The sequence below is a fragment of the Euprymna scolopes genome, chromosome 32 (genome assembly GCF_053919585.1).
Source record: "Euprymna scolopes isolate OS-2025 chromosome 32, ASM5391958v1, whole genome shotgun sequence".
Lineage (NCBI taxonomy): Eukaryota > Metazoa > Mollusca > Cephalopoda > Sepiida > Sepiolidae > Euprymna > Euprymna scolopes.
Genome location: NC_136513.1, coordinates 43,730,273 through 43,746,963, shown reverse-complemented (window position 1 = coordinate 43,746,963; position 16,691 = coordinate 43,730,273). Strand labels below are relative to the sequence as shown.

The 16,691-nt window shown below is 35.7% G+C and overlaps 1 protein-coding gene across 1 annotated transcript in view; it reads left to right on the top strand.

Annotated features, from left to right (window-relative positions):
- The window catches only part of LOC145256313 (lysocardiolipin acyltransferase 1-like), a 173,748-nt gene that overhangs the window by 56,917 nt on the left and 100,140 nt on the right, over nt 1-16,691 (top strand). The window contains exon 2 of the mRNA XM_080115042.1: nt 16,132-16,330. Within this exon, the coding sequence (XP_079971168.1) occupies nt 16,132-16,330 (199 nt within the window). The remainder of the gene's footprint in view (nt 1-16,131; nt 16,331-16,691) is intronic.

Below are 16,691 nucleotides of genomic sequence, written 5' to 3'. Positions count from 1 at the left end.
TTTTATTCCTTTTCCTTTCCTTTCATTCCTTTTCCTTTCTTTTCCTTTCATTCCTTTTCCTTTCTTTTCCTTTCATTCCTTTTCATTCCTTTTCCTTTCATTCCTTTTCCTTTCATTCCTTTTCATTCCTTTTCCTTTCATTCCTTTTCCTTTCTTTTCCTTTCATTCCTTTTCCTTTCTTTTCCTTTCATTCCTTTTCCTTTCTTTTCCTTTCATTCCTTTTCCTTTCTTTTCCTTTCTTTTCCTTTCATTCCTTTTCCTTTCTTTTCCTTTTATTCCTTTTCCTTTCTTTTCCTTTCATTCCTTTTCCTTTCTTTTCCTTTCATTCCTTTTCCTTTCTTTTCCTTTCCTTTCTTTTCCTTTCATTCCTTTTCCTTTCTTTTCCTTTCATTCCTTTTCCTTTCTTTTCCTTTCATTCCTTTTCCTTTCTTTTCCTTTCATTCCTTTTCCTTTCTTTTCCTTTCTTTTCCTTTCATTCCTTTTCCTTTCTTTTCCTTTTATTCCTTTTCCTTTCTTTTCCTTGCATTCCTCACTGACAGCTGAGTCCATGCCGGTTACCACTGTATTGCCAAAGACGGAGGTGTGTAAGGATGCACATATTTGTCGAAGATTTTGAGTGGTGTTCATAAATGCATAACTTCCGTTTGAAAGTTTTTGTTACAAAATCGTAGGTGAAAGATTTTCTTAAAGGGCAAACCGATGGGTAAAAATCCTTCAGTTTGTGGCGATCTGTCAAATGTCAAGTGTTTATTGACTCTTTATTCTAACCTATAATTTTCCTTTGATTTAACACACAAATTATCTTTTGATCTGGTCGTTTGTTAATATCGACTTATTCAACATATGACAGATGGATGTAGTTTCTCTCTCTCTCTCTCTCTGTCTGTCTGTCTCTCTCTCTCTCTCTCTCTCTATGGTAATCATTTACTTGAAATGTACTCGGTTTGTATATACCAATCATTAAGGGTTAAAAAAAAATCTTTCACGTAAATAAAGTTTTTTTTATAATGAAAAAGAATTTTGTAAATGTATAAAACAAAGAAAAACAAAATTAAGTTTCATATCTAAGGCAAATCACTAAGAAAACGCTAACTAGAAAATAAATTAGTTATTGTACTTATAATTTAATTTAAGATACGACTCGAAGAATGGTACAATAAATCGAAAACCAGCGGATAAAATGAAAATAAAAAATAGAACAATAATGATACAAAAAGTGCGAAAGTAATTAAGAATAAATTCAGCATAACCATAATCTTCGTAACTAAGAAGAAACAGCAGAGTGTGTTGATTGCATAAACCATGTAAGCTGTCAAAAATGGTGTTTTTATAAGTTTTTTTTAAAGGTAAACATATGAAGAGTACGTGACTAAATATGCAGCAATGATATAATTTTGTAGACTTGCTAGTTGCAATACGAAACAATATTGTAATGGATACCTTTTGAAAAGTAATAAATAAGCAACAGAGAAAACTTTATTTGTAATTATTATTATACTACACTATATATATATATATATATATATATATATATATATATATATATATACACACACACATATATATATACACACATATATATATATATAGCAAAACTGGTAATTATTAAAAACCTGAAGAAGGTGCTCAATACTATTGCAGAGCAATTATATCTTTATTACCGTTTTATCTGTTTTAGTTACACGTTTCTGTTACCGGATCGTATCAACGATCCAGCAATTTCATCAGACTTGAACAGAAGTGATTACTTCTGTTCAAGTCTGGGGAAGTTGATGGATCGTTTATACGATCCGTAACATGTGTAACTAAAACAGATAAAACGGTAATTATATATAATCTCAATTTATGTTTTTGTCTCCTTCTGTGACTGTAACGGACACTCCTTCATTCACCTACGCTCCCTCTTGCTATCATCCTTCAACTCTCTCTCTCTCTCTCTTTGTGGTTTTCTGTATACATTCTCTCTCGAGTAATAAACGGAAGAGACAAGATTAAAGAAATTATATTTCTAACGAACAAAAGAAAATTATATATAATTAGCTGGCTTTACTAGATTACTATCGCTTTGCAAAGTTTGACGTTATTGACAAAATTCGTGCATATATATATATATATATATATATATAATCAAGTAGGACAATAAAATTACAAATAAATAACACTAAGCATTAATTGATTATAAATCGTTAAAAATATTATGCAAATTGGACACTTGAATAACTCTTTGAATTGCTCATTTATACTCTGTGTGTGTGTGAGTGATATATATATATATTACATGGGAGGCACCACTTATGAAGGCCCAGAAGCCACTCGGGGATAAGGGTTATTGTGCGTACAGTAGTCAATGGGATAATATCGTAGTAATCGTTAGTAATAGAGATTTGATAAAGCGTCTTACTCAAGGGGGCGGTTTATCACGAATTTGTTTATGTTGGACTTGATTGAAGACATCCAAGTTGTAGTCAAGTGGGAAACAGGCAGACGGAAGAGAGTTCCACAGGCGTGCACTTCTAAGAAAGAAGCTTTGTCCATGGAATCTACGTTTTGTATTTCTAAGAAAGAAGCTTTGTTCATGGATTCTACGTTTTGATTTAGGCACAGATAAAGAATAGGGAAAATTATTGACAGTGGTTTCAGCTAGACAGGTGTTTTTCACGAAAGATTGGCGAGGGGGGACCAGAGATTGTAGCTCAGATGAGAACTTGCCATGGAAATAACGATAAAACAAAGACAGGCTCGCAACGTCTCTTCTGTGGGAGAGAGGTTGCAGAGAATTTTTTTTTTTTTTTTTTTTTTTTTTTTTTTGAGAAAAATACGCTTTTGTGTGTCGTAGTCCTTTGTAATTAGAAGCTCTGTTAACTATATAAATAAACGTAACAATTTTGCTTCCAAAATCCAAAGTTTTATTTATTTTACTTATTCTTTCAAAATAACAAACTTTGGCACATTTTTACAGATGCGTTTCATTCACGGGGTTCTGTAAAAATGTACCAACATTCGACATTTTAAAAGAATGATTGGTAAGATTAAGAAAACCTAGAATTTTTAAATCTAGCAAAATTTTATGATTCTGAATTTTTGAGATGAGGATTGGTTATTCGTATTATTTGGATTCATCAGACTACTGTTCTCATCTAGAGTATCATTTTTACAACGTTTTGGTGGGTATAACCTCTAACCTTCTTCAGAAATATCTTGTCGAACTCTGGAATATTCTGTCAAACTCGGGGATTTGGACAGAATTTCAAAAGGAACTTTTTATTTACTTCATGGAAGTAGTATGCTTTTGTTCCGTCAGCCATGACTCGATAGAGGTTCTAAGTGATTCGCAATTGTATTTTTCAGTCGCCCACACTGAAAATTGAACATTCAGCCTTCAGGAGAATCTCACTTTTACAAGGCAGAGTGGTTAGAGTACTTGGAAAATCAATTGTAAAATATATTTTCTATTTATTCCAGGTTAGAAATATCCAAAAGTAAAAACTATTAAATTTCAACCAGGTTGTTGATAGTGCTCAACTAAAGAGCAAGATATTATTTTATTTAATTCAGGTAAACAAAATCACCCAAAGTCGCTACAATAAATCTACTGTTTCAATCTTAAGACCTCGTCAGGTGACAATATACATTTGGTCTTACTCAAGACCAGTCATATAATGAAAATGAAAACCAAATGTAAAAAATTTGGTTTCGATTTTCATTAAATGGCTGGCCTCAAGTAAAACCAGAGGTATATTGTCACTTGCCGATGTCTTTTAAGATTGAAACAGTAGATTTATTGTAGTGACTTATGGTAATTTTGTATACCTCAATTGAATACAATAATATATATTAGATAAGTGACCATGTCTGTCTTTCTCTACCAAACTCCTCTGTTAATTTTTAGTCTATAGACATGAAACTTGATTTAGGCCTGTGGAACAAACTTGATTTGGTTATCTGGTAAAAACGGCTGTTAAGGGTTTAAAATTGAAGAAAAAATGAAACTTGACAGATGTAAATCGACTTGAAGTGTTATAAGTTAAACAGCCTTCTTCAGGAGTATCTTGTTTTTATGTGTATGGATTTAGGTCAAGCGGTAAAAACTATGGCTGGCATGCTAAATGTTGTGATTTTGATTCTAGCTGACGGTAACAAAGTAATTTTTGAAATCATTACTATTATATATTGGGTACAATATAATAATCAAAAGTATTTTTGAATTTTTTTTTTTTTAAATCATTACTATTATATATTAGACACAATATAATAATCAAGAGTATTGGCTCTATAATGATAAATATGAAATCTGCATAAATTAAAATATCATATTTAAGCGTATTTTACAATTGGAACATGCTGAGCAGCTACTATTATATATTAGGTACAATATAATTATCAAGAGAATTGATTCGATAATAATAGCAAATATGAAATTGACATATCATATGAGATATCGTATGATGTACAGATATCATGATATTTTTAAGCATGTTTTATGACTGGGCATAATTATTATATTAGGTTGACGACAAAGTTCTTGTGGAATTTTTAATTTGGATTTCAAATGATTTATATTCGAATAAGTTTTCATTATAATACCATTACTTTGTATATCATTTTAAAGAGCGTTTTTTGCTTTATCTAATCGTTTAAATTACAATCGTTTTAAAACAATTATGTCTTCTTTTCAGAACGGGGAATACAAGATGGAAAAAAGCAAATTCACACAATTTTCTTATTTTAATACAAGCTAGGCCAAAAAGCTGCTGAAACAGCTTGTGATATCAATGGAGCGTTTGGCCCTGGAATCACTAGTGAATGCACAGCACAATGGTGGTTTAAGAAATTTTGTGGCGGCGATGAGCCTTGACGATAAGTGTAGTTGGCGATCGGATGTTGATAACAATCAATTTAGAGCCTTAGTTGAAGCCAATACATGCATAACTGTTTGAGAACTTGCTTCTGAATTAGATGTATAATATACAATGATTTCCAACCACTTGACATAGATTGGAAAGGCAAAAAAACTTGATAAATTAAAATAAATAATAAAAATAAATCACGAATTGAATGACAACCGTTATGAAGTGTCATCTTCTTCCCTTCTTTTACGCAACAAAAAAAACGAGTCATTTTTCGACCTGGTTGTAACTTGAGATGAAAAGTGGGTTCTTTATGACAACTGCCGGCACTTAACTCGGTAGTTAGACACCAACAAAGCCCCACAACACTTCCCGAAGCCAGAGTTGCACCAAAAGAAGATCATGCTGACTGTTTGGTGGTCTGCAACCGGTCTCATCCATTAGCATTTTGAATGCAGGTGAAAGATTTACCGTGAAGAAGTACTGTCAATGAATGAATGAAATGCATCAGAAACTTCAACAACAATATCCAGCATTAGTCAACAGAAAATGGCCAAATTCTCCTCCATGACAATGCCCGACTGCATGTTGCTAAACCGTCCCTGCAGAAGTTGAATAAATAGGGCTACTAAACTCTGCCTCGTCCACCATACTCTCCAGATCTCTCACCTACTAATAATAATCTGGTAAATCGCCATACTGCACAAGTGTCATAGTTGCAGCTGATGTTTCTAGCGTGAGGCTTGCGTACCTTTCAACATCTCTCCTAGGTGGTGGTTCTACCAGTTGCTATTTATGGCTTAACCAGCCAATCAGAATCTTGCAAGGAGGAAAGATCCGGATGTACTCTTATTCTTTATGTCAGAGAGCATGCGCATGAATATAGCCGTAATAAGAAATACACCTTATTAATGCGATCCTGTAGAATTCAACTGGGCTTTCTACACCAATCTAATTATTTATAATAATCGAAATCAGGGTTTCCCAAATTTCAGGATACCATGGAGCCCCTGGGCAGGGCAGAGGCTTTTCACGGAGCTCTAACAAGATAATTTCTAAAATAAATCTGAAAAAAACATTAATTTCAAATTTTAACTTATACTTGTTCATTAGTTGTTTTTATTCGTGATTTTTATATATTTTTGTTGTTTTTGATCAATAAAAATTTGTTGCATTTTTTGTTAATTTATTTTTTTATTTACTTTTTTATGAAACTCTTTGCACCTGTAGTTACGTATCAAATCGCTTTCCAGTAAAAAAAAGGTCAATAATTAAACGTTTGCAGCCATTTAATTTTTTCATATAAAGCATTTGGTCCTCTTTAAGAAAGGGTTTATGGGGCCCCTCAGCCTCACTAAAGGAGCCCCAGGGTTCCGTGAAGTCTACTTTGGAAAATCCTGATCTATATTATATGTAGTTCTGTTAATCTGTTTGTCCACTCCACGCTTTTCTCAGAGACTACTGGATAATCTGAGTGAAATGTTGTATGGACGTCAGCTACGAAACAAGGCAGCGAATGACTAGTAACTAGCGAATGATTTTAACCATCCAATCATAAATTTGTGAGGATACATTATATTTATGGAAATTAAAAATAGAATCTGTATATCTATAAAAGTGAGAATGTGTGTGTGAGGACACCTCTCAACCTATATACTCAACAAATTTTTGATCTACAGACTTGAAATTTGGTATATAGAACATGCAGATATAGGGAAAACTTTTTCATCCGGAAAAAAGAGCTGCTAAGGGCTCAAAATTGAAAAATTTGTACTTGGCAGCTATTGGATTTTTATCTGTTTGTCAACTGTTACACGAATGTGCATGCGCAGTCGTGAAACATGACAGCTCCTTTATGTTAAGAATAAGTAGGCTTGAAAACACCTTTTAAAGATTGTGCAAAGCTGGTCTAATGAATATCATACTTGACTCCCTGTGTTTAGGCTTGGGCTTCGATCTCGGCTCAAATTTCTTTTTTCAAGAAGTGAACTGTTTAAAAAAAACAATAATACTCACATGCACATATCTACATTTCTATACAGGATGGAACGATAGAAAAGATGACGTAATTTTATTTCTGTTTGATGAAAACCAGTTTTCTTTCTTTATTACAAACCATCTACCAATTGGCTAGTTGTGTACAAATCTCAAGAGCGGTAGAAACCTATCATGTCTGAAAGTGACGCAACGTTAAACAAGCAAGATCAGATATGCGCCACTGTACAACTCGTGTTCTCTACCGATCCAAGTTATGACAACAGAACCATTGTCAACACCCTCAAAATGCATCACTGGATTGCCACAAATAACAGGGACGTGTCTAGCGTGATGAAAACAAAGTTTCCGACCACAGTTAGGGTCTTGGGTGTGATTTCAAGTGAGTGCCACATCATGCCACCTCACATTTTCGAAGTCGGCTTGAAAGTCAACACCAACTGGATGTGCTGATGACTGTGGTGATTCCCTGGTGCAATCAGGTGGCTGCTGGCAGACCCTGGCTGTGGCACAAGTCCAAAGAGACCCAAGCTTGGCTCCAGAAGGAGTGTTATGACTTTGTACCATTCTCTCACTGGCCCCCTCCTTCTCCGACCTGGACCCACTGGACTACTTTGTTTAGTCATATGTAGAGAACATCACCTACATGATCTCCCACAACACCAAAGCCAGCCTGATCGCTGTCCTCTGCCGAGTATTAGCCGAACTCCTGCTGGCACTTGTGGAAAAGGTATGCTCCCAGTTCCGGATCCGTATTGAGGCGGTGATTGAGGCTGAAGGTGGCTACATTGAATAGATATTAGCTCTACTACATAAACTATCTATATAAGAGCCAGGTACGTGCAAGGATGGAGTACTGTTGCCACATGTGGGCAGGAGCTGCTAGAAAGGACTTGTTCTGCCTTGATAGAGTTCAAAATAGACTTTGTAGCCTCGTAGATGTCCTTTTCTCTTCCCTGCAACCTATCTCACAGAAGAGATGTTGCGAGTTTCTCTGCTTATTGTTATTTTCATTGCAAGTGCTCGACTGAGCTTCAATCTATGGTCCCTCCTCGCCAAACTTTCACAAGAAACACTCGTCTAGCAGAAAACACTATCAATAATTTTCCCCACTCTTTATCTGTGCCTAAACCTAAACGTAGCTTCCATGAACAAAGCTTCTTTCTTAGAACTGCACGCCTGTGGAATTGTCTTCTGTTTTCCTGCTTTCCTGCTGACTACCATATGGTTGTCTTCAAGTCTAACGTAAACAAGTTCTTGATGAGCCGTTCCACTTAAGTTAACAAATTTACCGAATTTCCATTACTAACGATTACTATATTGTCCAATTGACTACTGCACACTCTTAACCCTTATCCTCGAGTGGTCTCTGGGCCTTGGTAAGTGGTTATACCTATGTAAAAAAATATAAAAATAAACAAATAAACAAATTATCTGAATTGATTTTTCAATCAAAGTTTTAAAATAAAGCTGTAGTATTGTTTTCTTTAGGGGGCGACAATTTTACACTGTATTAAGTGAAATATTATTTATGCATATTTTACGACCAGGCAACGCCGGGCGGCCTGCTAGTAAAAACTAGAACAAAAAAAAATGTATGCATGAAATTATGTTTATCCAAGCCAGCAATATATGCTCCTCACCTCCCGGGCAACGCTGGTTATATATACCTAGTTCTGAATACATTTTTTACGCAAACTGGAACAGTGAGCGATTTTGTAATTAGTTTATGTGAATTTTTCTTTATGTTAATGGGGGTGGTGGAGTTATGAAAATTCCCAATATCACTTGAGTATTGGATGCCAATGCCCGTTTAACCCAATTTGAAACCCTTCGATTTAAAAAAAAAAAATATCTAAAATTTAGAAATCGATAATATGCAGACGTTTTCACGTGAATAAAACAGACATATTGCTTAGTTCGATTTATTTTGAGCTTTGATTGATGAGAATAGGAAAAATGTACTGCTTTGGACAGGGATTGAACTCTGAGCCACGGATAAGAATTTTGTATTTAATGCATTCTCGTTATTCTTTCACTTTTAATAATCATATTTTTACATAATGTTCAATATATATAATATATATATATATATAATATACAGGGTGACCCAAACAAAACGTGATATCTCCATTATTTATTCACCGATTGCCCTTATTTTACAGGACATAGCAGAATCAACGACCGTGAGTACACCAAGACCCCAGTGGGAGCTGGGATAAAGAATACACTGTGTTAAATTTCGTTCGGACAAAACACTAAGAAACTGAGCCTAATTAGAGTTGGGGCCCGTTTTTTGGGGGGGTCACCCTGTGTGTGTGTGTATATATATATATATATATATATATATATATACACACACACATGTCGAATATACAGAAAAAGTCACACACACATCTCATCATTATGGTTATAAAGACTTGTTTAGTTTTTGTTAGTTGTTGATGTAAACATTATGCACATTTTAAGTACTTTATCTGTTTTATACTTCAAAAACTGCTCACCTTCTCTCACTCTTTCTCTGTTTTTTCTCTCGCTCTCTTTCTGTTTTTCTCTCCCTCTTACTCCCTTTGCGAGTTTTTTATTCCCTCCCCTTCTCATTCTCCGTTCTCCTCTCTGTCGCTTCCCCCCTCTCCTCTCTGTCGCTCCCCCCCTCTCATTCTCCGTTTTCCTCTCTGTCACTCCCCCCCTCTCATTCTCCGTTTTCCTCTCTGTTTCTCCCCCCTCTCATTCTCCGTTTTCCTCTCTGTTTCTCCCCCCCTCTCATTCTCCGTTTTCCTCTCTGTCGCTCCCCCCTCTAATTCTCCATTTTCCTCTCTGTCGCTCCCCCCTTCTTTTTCTGCGTTTTCCTCTCTGCCCCCCCTCTCTTTCTCTGTTTTTCCTCTCTGTTGCTCCCCCTCTCTTTTTTTTGTTTTCTTCCGTCTCTCTCTCCCCTCTCTTTAATTTTCTCCCCTTTTCTCTTACTTACCTTTTAGTCTCTCTCCGTCTCCAAAACCACTTTCAGCATCAGCATCATCATCATCATCACCACCATTTAACGTCCGTTTTACATGCTCGAAACCATTCTATTCTCTTAATGGTGATCTTATCGATTTGTCTTTGTCCATTAAAACATCATGGCTTCCTTGCAGGCTGCATAGAGATAACAGATGCTTCGCACTTGAGAGAAACTCGTTACTTTCAACTGAAAAATAGTTTCGGCTTTTCCTTTGCTTATCTTACTGTGACTTGCTTTTGTGACTCTTTAACATGGGCCGTTTGAATCCTCATAGAATCGGCACTATCCAGAAAGTCATTATTGCTGCACTTTTATTCTTTAACTAGCTGGGGAGGCCGACGTTGCCGGTCATAAAATATGTTTATTTTAATTTATGCAGGTTTTGCATTATTATTACGGAGGCAATTTTCAGTGGGTGCAATCCGATACAAAGCAAAAGTTAATTTATTTTTATGACACGAAAACATAAAGACTGAGAAAGTGCTATTCTAATGTATTTTTTTAACTCTCGTATCAAAAATCATATATAATTACATAAATGCCATATCTAAGGTTCAAAAAGTATCCAACACAAAGATAAAAATAGTATTAGTATTTAGTAATATGGCCTTTTCTCACCATAACAGCTTTCAAACGTTTGGGATACTTTCTTGCAAGATTGTTACAAATGTTAACTGGAATTTTATCCCACTTTTCTTGGCAAATTCGTTTAAGTTCTGTCGGATTCCTCAGATCTCTTTTTGTACAATCAACTTCAACTTTTGCCACAGGTTTTCAATTCAGTTGAAGTCAGGTGATTTACTTGGCCATCCTAATACATGTATTTTCTTCTCCCGAAACCATGCAGCAGTTGCCTTAGACATGTGCTTGGGATCATTGTCCTACTAGAATATCCAACCATTAGGCAAGTTCAAATACTCTGCAGACTTCAAGAGATTATCATCAAGTATAGCCCGATACATTTGAGAATTAATTTTCCCTTCTATGATGTGAAGTTTTCTAGGGCCGGCTGAAGAGAAACAACCTCAAACTTTTATACTCCAACCTCCAAACTTCACTGTAGGGATGTTATTTTTTGGGTCAAACGTTGAGTTCTTCTGTCTCCAGGCATGACTTACACTATTTCGACCAAATAACTCACTTTTTGTTCCGTATGAGCATATTTTATCCCAAAATCTTGAAGGTTTCTCCAAATGTTCCTTTGCAAATTTCAAACGATTCTTGACATGAATCGGCTTTAACAAAGGATTTTTTTTTTTTTTTTTGGTTTCCACGATTGAAATTCTTTCTTTCGAAGCACTGTCCTAATTGTATTCTTTCGTACACATGTCCCAGATGCTTCTAATGTTTTCTGGAGTTCAGAACGAGTTATTCGTGGATCCTTCTTCACTTCAGAACCAAAAATCGGGTCATACAGTTAGAAATTTTGGAAGGACGCCCTGAACCTGGCAGATTTAAAGTGCACTGGTAGGACTTCCATCTACAAATTGTGTCACCGACGGTCGAAATTGGAATATTCAACATTGTTGAAAGTTTTTTATACCCTGAACCATCAATTTGTAGTTGAAGAATTGATGTTCTTGTCTTTTCCAGCAATTCTCCAGTGTTAGACATATTGTATAAACCGTGCGACTAAATTGACTAAAATAAATAATACACCGTCGAGAGTTATCTGGATTTATGAAACTCTCTGACCAACACATGACAAATATTTAGCAAATTAAAACTATTTTTTCTTCCTGTTTCGCAAATATTATGCAAATAAAAATCATGTAGAATATCTGCATGAATATAATTACACGTAATAGTTAACTAAAGATGATCATATCATGAGAAAACTGAAAAAATAATAGGGAATTAATTAAAATGAATGTTTAAAAGAATATGCAAATTAGCTAGATCTTTTGCAGATGAATGCAATTCTATGACTCATAACAAAGTTGTATTTTCTTTATAAATAAATAGAAAAAAGGATTTTTAATACGAGTATCAATGCGCAAAAAAAAACAAATTTATAAGAGTATAGATTTTTTATACGAGATTTGTAATTATTATTCAAAAATACATAAGAATAGCACTTTGTTATTGTTTTTGTTTTCGTGTAATAAAAATAAATCAACTTATTGCACGCACTGTATATGTAAGACTGATTTTAAAAAATTGACTTGGGTGCCATCAGCTAGAATCTGAACCAAAATATTTAGCGGCTCAGCTGTGTTCGCTACCGTTTGAGCTAACCTGATAAAGAGAAAAGTTATAAAATTAAAATACTTTTGACTATGATTAGTGTACGCATGTGCAAGCTAATACAAAAATCTCGGCAAGCTGAAATGAACATTTTGCATTTTAACTTGACTTTTGTACGCGTCATCCATCCAAACAAAGATTTTACTTGTTATAAACCATTCTTGTTGTATGATTACTATTTCCTATTAATTTCAGTGTTACGTAACCAATAGTTTAAGATTTTATCGGTTACACACACACATACATCTACAGTTTTATTTATTCCTTATATTCCTTCCGTGATGAACTTGTTTGCTTTATCTGGATTCTACACGTGGATCACATTCAGGGATTTCATTTTTCTTCATAGTCGGGCGTCTTTCTTGGAAAATAGTGACAACTATTAAGAACAATATTTGAATACTTATAATAACACTTAGCAGGGGTGCCCGGCGTTACCTGGTCCTAAAAATACGCTTGAATATGATATTTTAATTTACACAGATTTCGTATTTATTATTATAGGGTCAATTTTTCAATATTATATTGTACCTAACATAGTCATGATTTCAAAAGTAAAAAAAAAAAAAATATGATTTGAGTGCCATCAGCTAGAATCGAAACCAAAATTGATAATGGTGATCATTAAAACATTATGACGATTATTAAAAAAGAAAAAAAGGGTAAAAAATAGGAAGGGGATAGAGAAAAGAGCTGATAAGAAATACAGGGATACATATAAAATAAAAAGATAATATATAAATATATATATACTCCTATAAATTTGTTTTGTGTGTATTGATATTCATATTAACTCTTTTTTTCTATTTATTTAAAAAGAAAATACAACTTTGTTATATATGGGTCGCGGAATTGCATTCACTAGCAAAAGATATATCTAATTTGCATATTCTTTTAAACATTCATTTTTAATTAATTCCCTATTAGTTTTTTCGGTTTTCTTATGAGACTAGCCTGAATGCCCGGGTGTTTGGAGGTGTGTGTTTGAAAAAAGAAAAAGAAAAAAGTGGTGGTAGGCAGGCTCGAACACTTACCGCAAAGGAGGAAAATAAAGTGAAGAAAAAAAAAAACGTGGCGTGTTAGCTGTTGCGCCTGGAAGTGACGTAGGTTTAAATTAAGGCTAGACAATCGAAAAGAGGCATTGAATTTCGAAAATATCTGCGAAAAAGTGACCCCCTTCCTGTAGAAAAGTGCTCAATTGAGAGTGAAGGAATTAATATTTTTGGCCAATTTTTCGATATTTGTCGTCCAAAGGGTCGAGCTTCAAAACGATTCCCATCTCGTGAAAATTTCTCGCTTCTGTCGAAAGTTTTAGGCAGACATACATAAACACATTTAAACAGACATGATGATCATCTTTAGTTAACTATTATGTAATTATATTCATGCAGATATTCTATATGATGCATAATATTTGTGTAAAAAGGTAAAACAATTTTGCCTACCAAACTCCTGTCAGTTTTTGGTCTACAGACATGAAACTTAATATGTAGGGTTTTCGAACCCATGCAAAACTTTATATTTGGGTTTTAGCCGGGGAAAATTGGTGCAAAAATGTGAAAATTTAAAAAAATGGAGTTTGCCAGTTTGAGAGTAATAAAAGAGAAGAATGAAAGAGAGAAACATGGATTCATTTAAAAAAAATGAAGTCACTGAAATATTGTAATCGTTTAAAAATCTGATGTTAACATGCAAGTTTAACCTTTCGGCACCTGTGTGCTTTGATGGGTTTGACTTGGTTGAGTTTTATAAACAACTGTCAATCTTGGCTTAGAGTATCTGATTGATGACATTTGCTGAAGCAGCCATGTTTTTTTTTTTTTTTTAATAACACATTTCTTTCTTGTTGCAATATTTTGGAAGTATAATGGGGTAGTTATTTAATTGCCGCCCACATCGGCAATATTTGGCACAAGGCCTGGAAACTGGGAACCCCGCAGGCTCCCCTAAAGGAGGGGCACTCCTGCAATTTAAAAAATTGCCTGAGTAACCCCGTCGGCATTCCCCGGTCGGGGCGCCTCAGGCAGCAAGCAATAAACTTGCCCCACCGGAAAGCCCGGTGGCAAGGCCTGTGAGGGTGGACCTCCTAGGTATTACCCAGGCGGTGTACCTCAGTCCAACAGGTGCTGGGCCGGTTCCCGGCCCCTCACCTGTTGGGCTGAGTGTCAAGTGACGAATCCTTGACATGTACTACCCTGTCTCCCTGCAGCCAAAGCCGCTAGGAGACACATCCCATCACACTGGAGGTATAATGGAGTATGACCCCACACAGTCGGACAATTCTATTTATAAACGATGCTGCTAGGAACTGACGAATCAAATTAATTCACGTTCTGCTACCAACCAATCAGAAACCAGAATTGCTCCATAAATATCAAACCTTTTCTGTACCAATTTCACATGTTTTTTTCCGTCTCGACACGGTAAGAATATTTTGCTCTGTGGAACTGTCTACTGAAAACCAGTCACCTCTCAAAACTTGTTTAGAACAACGAACCATCTGAAACTGCTCTGAAACTAAACATGGCTTACACCTCTCTGCAAGCACAGTCAGGCACAAGGTTACTTAATGCGGAAGCTCCAATTTCTCTTTTTTGCAAGAAAGAGAAACAGTGATAAGGAGAGAAGAACAGAAAGAGAGAAACGTGCACGAATTAAAAAACAAAACAAAACAAAGGCACTAAAATATTGTTTAAAAGAAATTTTTTTGTCAGCAAGCAACTTTGACCTTTGCCACTGTGCACCCGGTTGCATAAACAATTTGTATCAGCAGTCGTCCCCTTTCAATCTGGCTCTAGTTAATATGTGCTGACATTTTGAAATATCTGTGCAAACCTGTCCCTGTATCTCCTCGTTAGTACGGTACAAGTCTGGTAAAAAAAAAAAAAAAAATAAAAAAAAAAACAGCTCTTGAAAAGGGAGCTTTTTATTCCACATATTCATCGGTTATTATTTTCTGAAAAAAGAATTAATCACATTGTTGTCAGCTTGTTTACATTATAAACAATACTAATACTTCAATAAGCTGTTGCTGATACTTACCATCCTTTGAATAAATTATAAATGAAATCCATTATCAAAGCATACAAATGAATGACTATACATATCGGGAGTGTTGTCAAAACATAAGAGCCAATTCCTTAGATTTCCAAATTTCTGACTGACTTTTAGAATTCCAGAATATCATAATTTTGTTGTTGTTGTTTTTTTTTTTATTATTATTACATTTTCACCCCAAACAAGGCACATTGTCACTTTGGTGTAGGGGGCTGCTATCAGGGGAAACAGCTACTGGGGTACTATGTAGGGATTTGGGCAGCAAGATGTTGGTTCACGTTGCACTTGAACTTATGCATGTCAGTACAGTTGGGGAAGCAGTGACCTGGAATGGAATTCCAAAGTCTAGCAGTTCTGTGGAAGAAACTACTGGAGTAGAAAAATCTTTTACATCTAGGGATCTCTACCGTGTGGGGGTGGGATTTTGCAGCTTGTCGGGTTTGTCGAGGGTGTTCACGTCGTGGGGGCACAAGTGCTTGCAGTTCATCAGAGCATTCACCATTAAAATACTTGTAGAACAGGCAGAGGGATGCAACGTTTCGACGATAGGACAGAGGCTGAAGCTTAGATGCCAGTTTAGGGCCTATCAGATTTGCGACTCTCTTTTGAACCCTGTCAAGGAGCGAGAGACTAGTAGCCGATGCACCAGCCCAAATATGACAGCAATACTCCATACATGGGCGAATAGTGGCCTTATAGAGGTACAGGATACTTTCGGGTGTTAGAAGTTTTCTAGCACGGTAGAGAGAGCCCACCTTCCTCGCAGCGGCCCTGGCAATGCCCTCGATGTAATTGTTCCAACTCATGTTTCCTGTAAACGTTAGGCCAAGGAGCTTGAAAGACATACTCTCAGATAAAGAGTCGTTGGCCATTGCTATAGGTGGTAGAGAAGGTTTCTTTTGTTATGAATGTGTTCAATTTTTATTTATTTATCAGTTATTTATTTTTTTTAAATAATTAATCAGTCATTTCTTGTTTCTCTTGCAGGCCTTATATGAAATTGTTCTTGGTGTGAAAGTGTCCGTTGTTGGCTTTCCTGGCAAAAAAGATGAACAATCGTTGATAATCATGAACCACCGAACGCGGCTGGATTGGTTATTCGCGTATTCTTTTATGCTGCGATGTGGATCACTACAGCATCTGAAAATTGTTCTCAAATCTGGATTAAAGAAAATTCCAGGGGCAGGTAAGCAAAGAGTTTTCATCCTCTCCATGCCCCTCGTCCCCACTTCTCGTTTTTATACAGCTGGATTTATTTCTCCAGTTTTTGCGTTTTATTTATATACTAGCATTTCAGCCCGGCGTTGCCCGGGTGGTTGAATGTGTCTGTTGAGCAAAGAAAAAAAAAGAAAAGAAAAAAGTGGTTGTAGGAAGGCAGGCTCAAACCCGTACCATGAAAGAGGAAAAGAACGGACCCCCTCCCCCCCGACCTCTTTGCTGTTACGACCACCGCCAAACCGGAAGTGACTTATGTTTAAATTAAGGCTAGACAATCGAAAGGAGAGGATGACTTTCGAAAATATCGGTGAAAAAAATAAATATTTGAA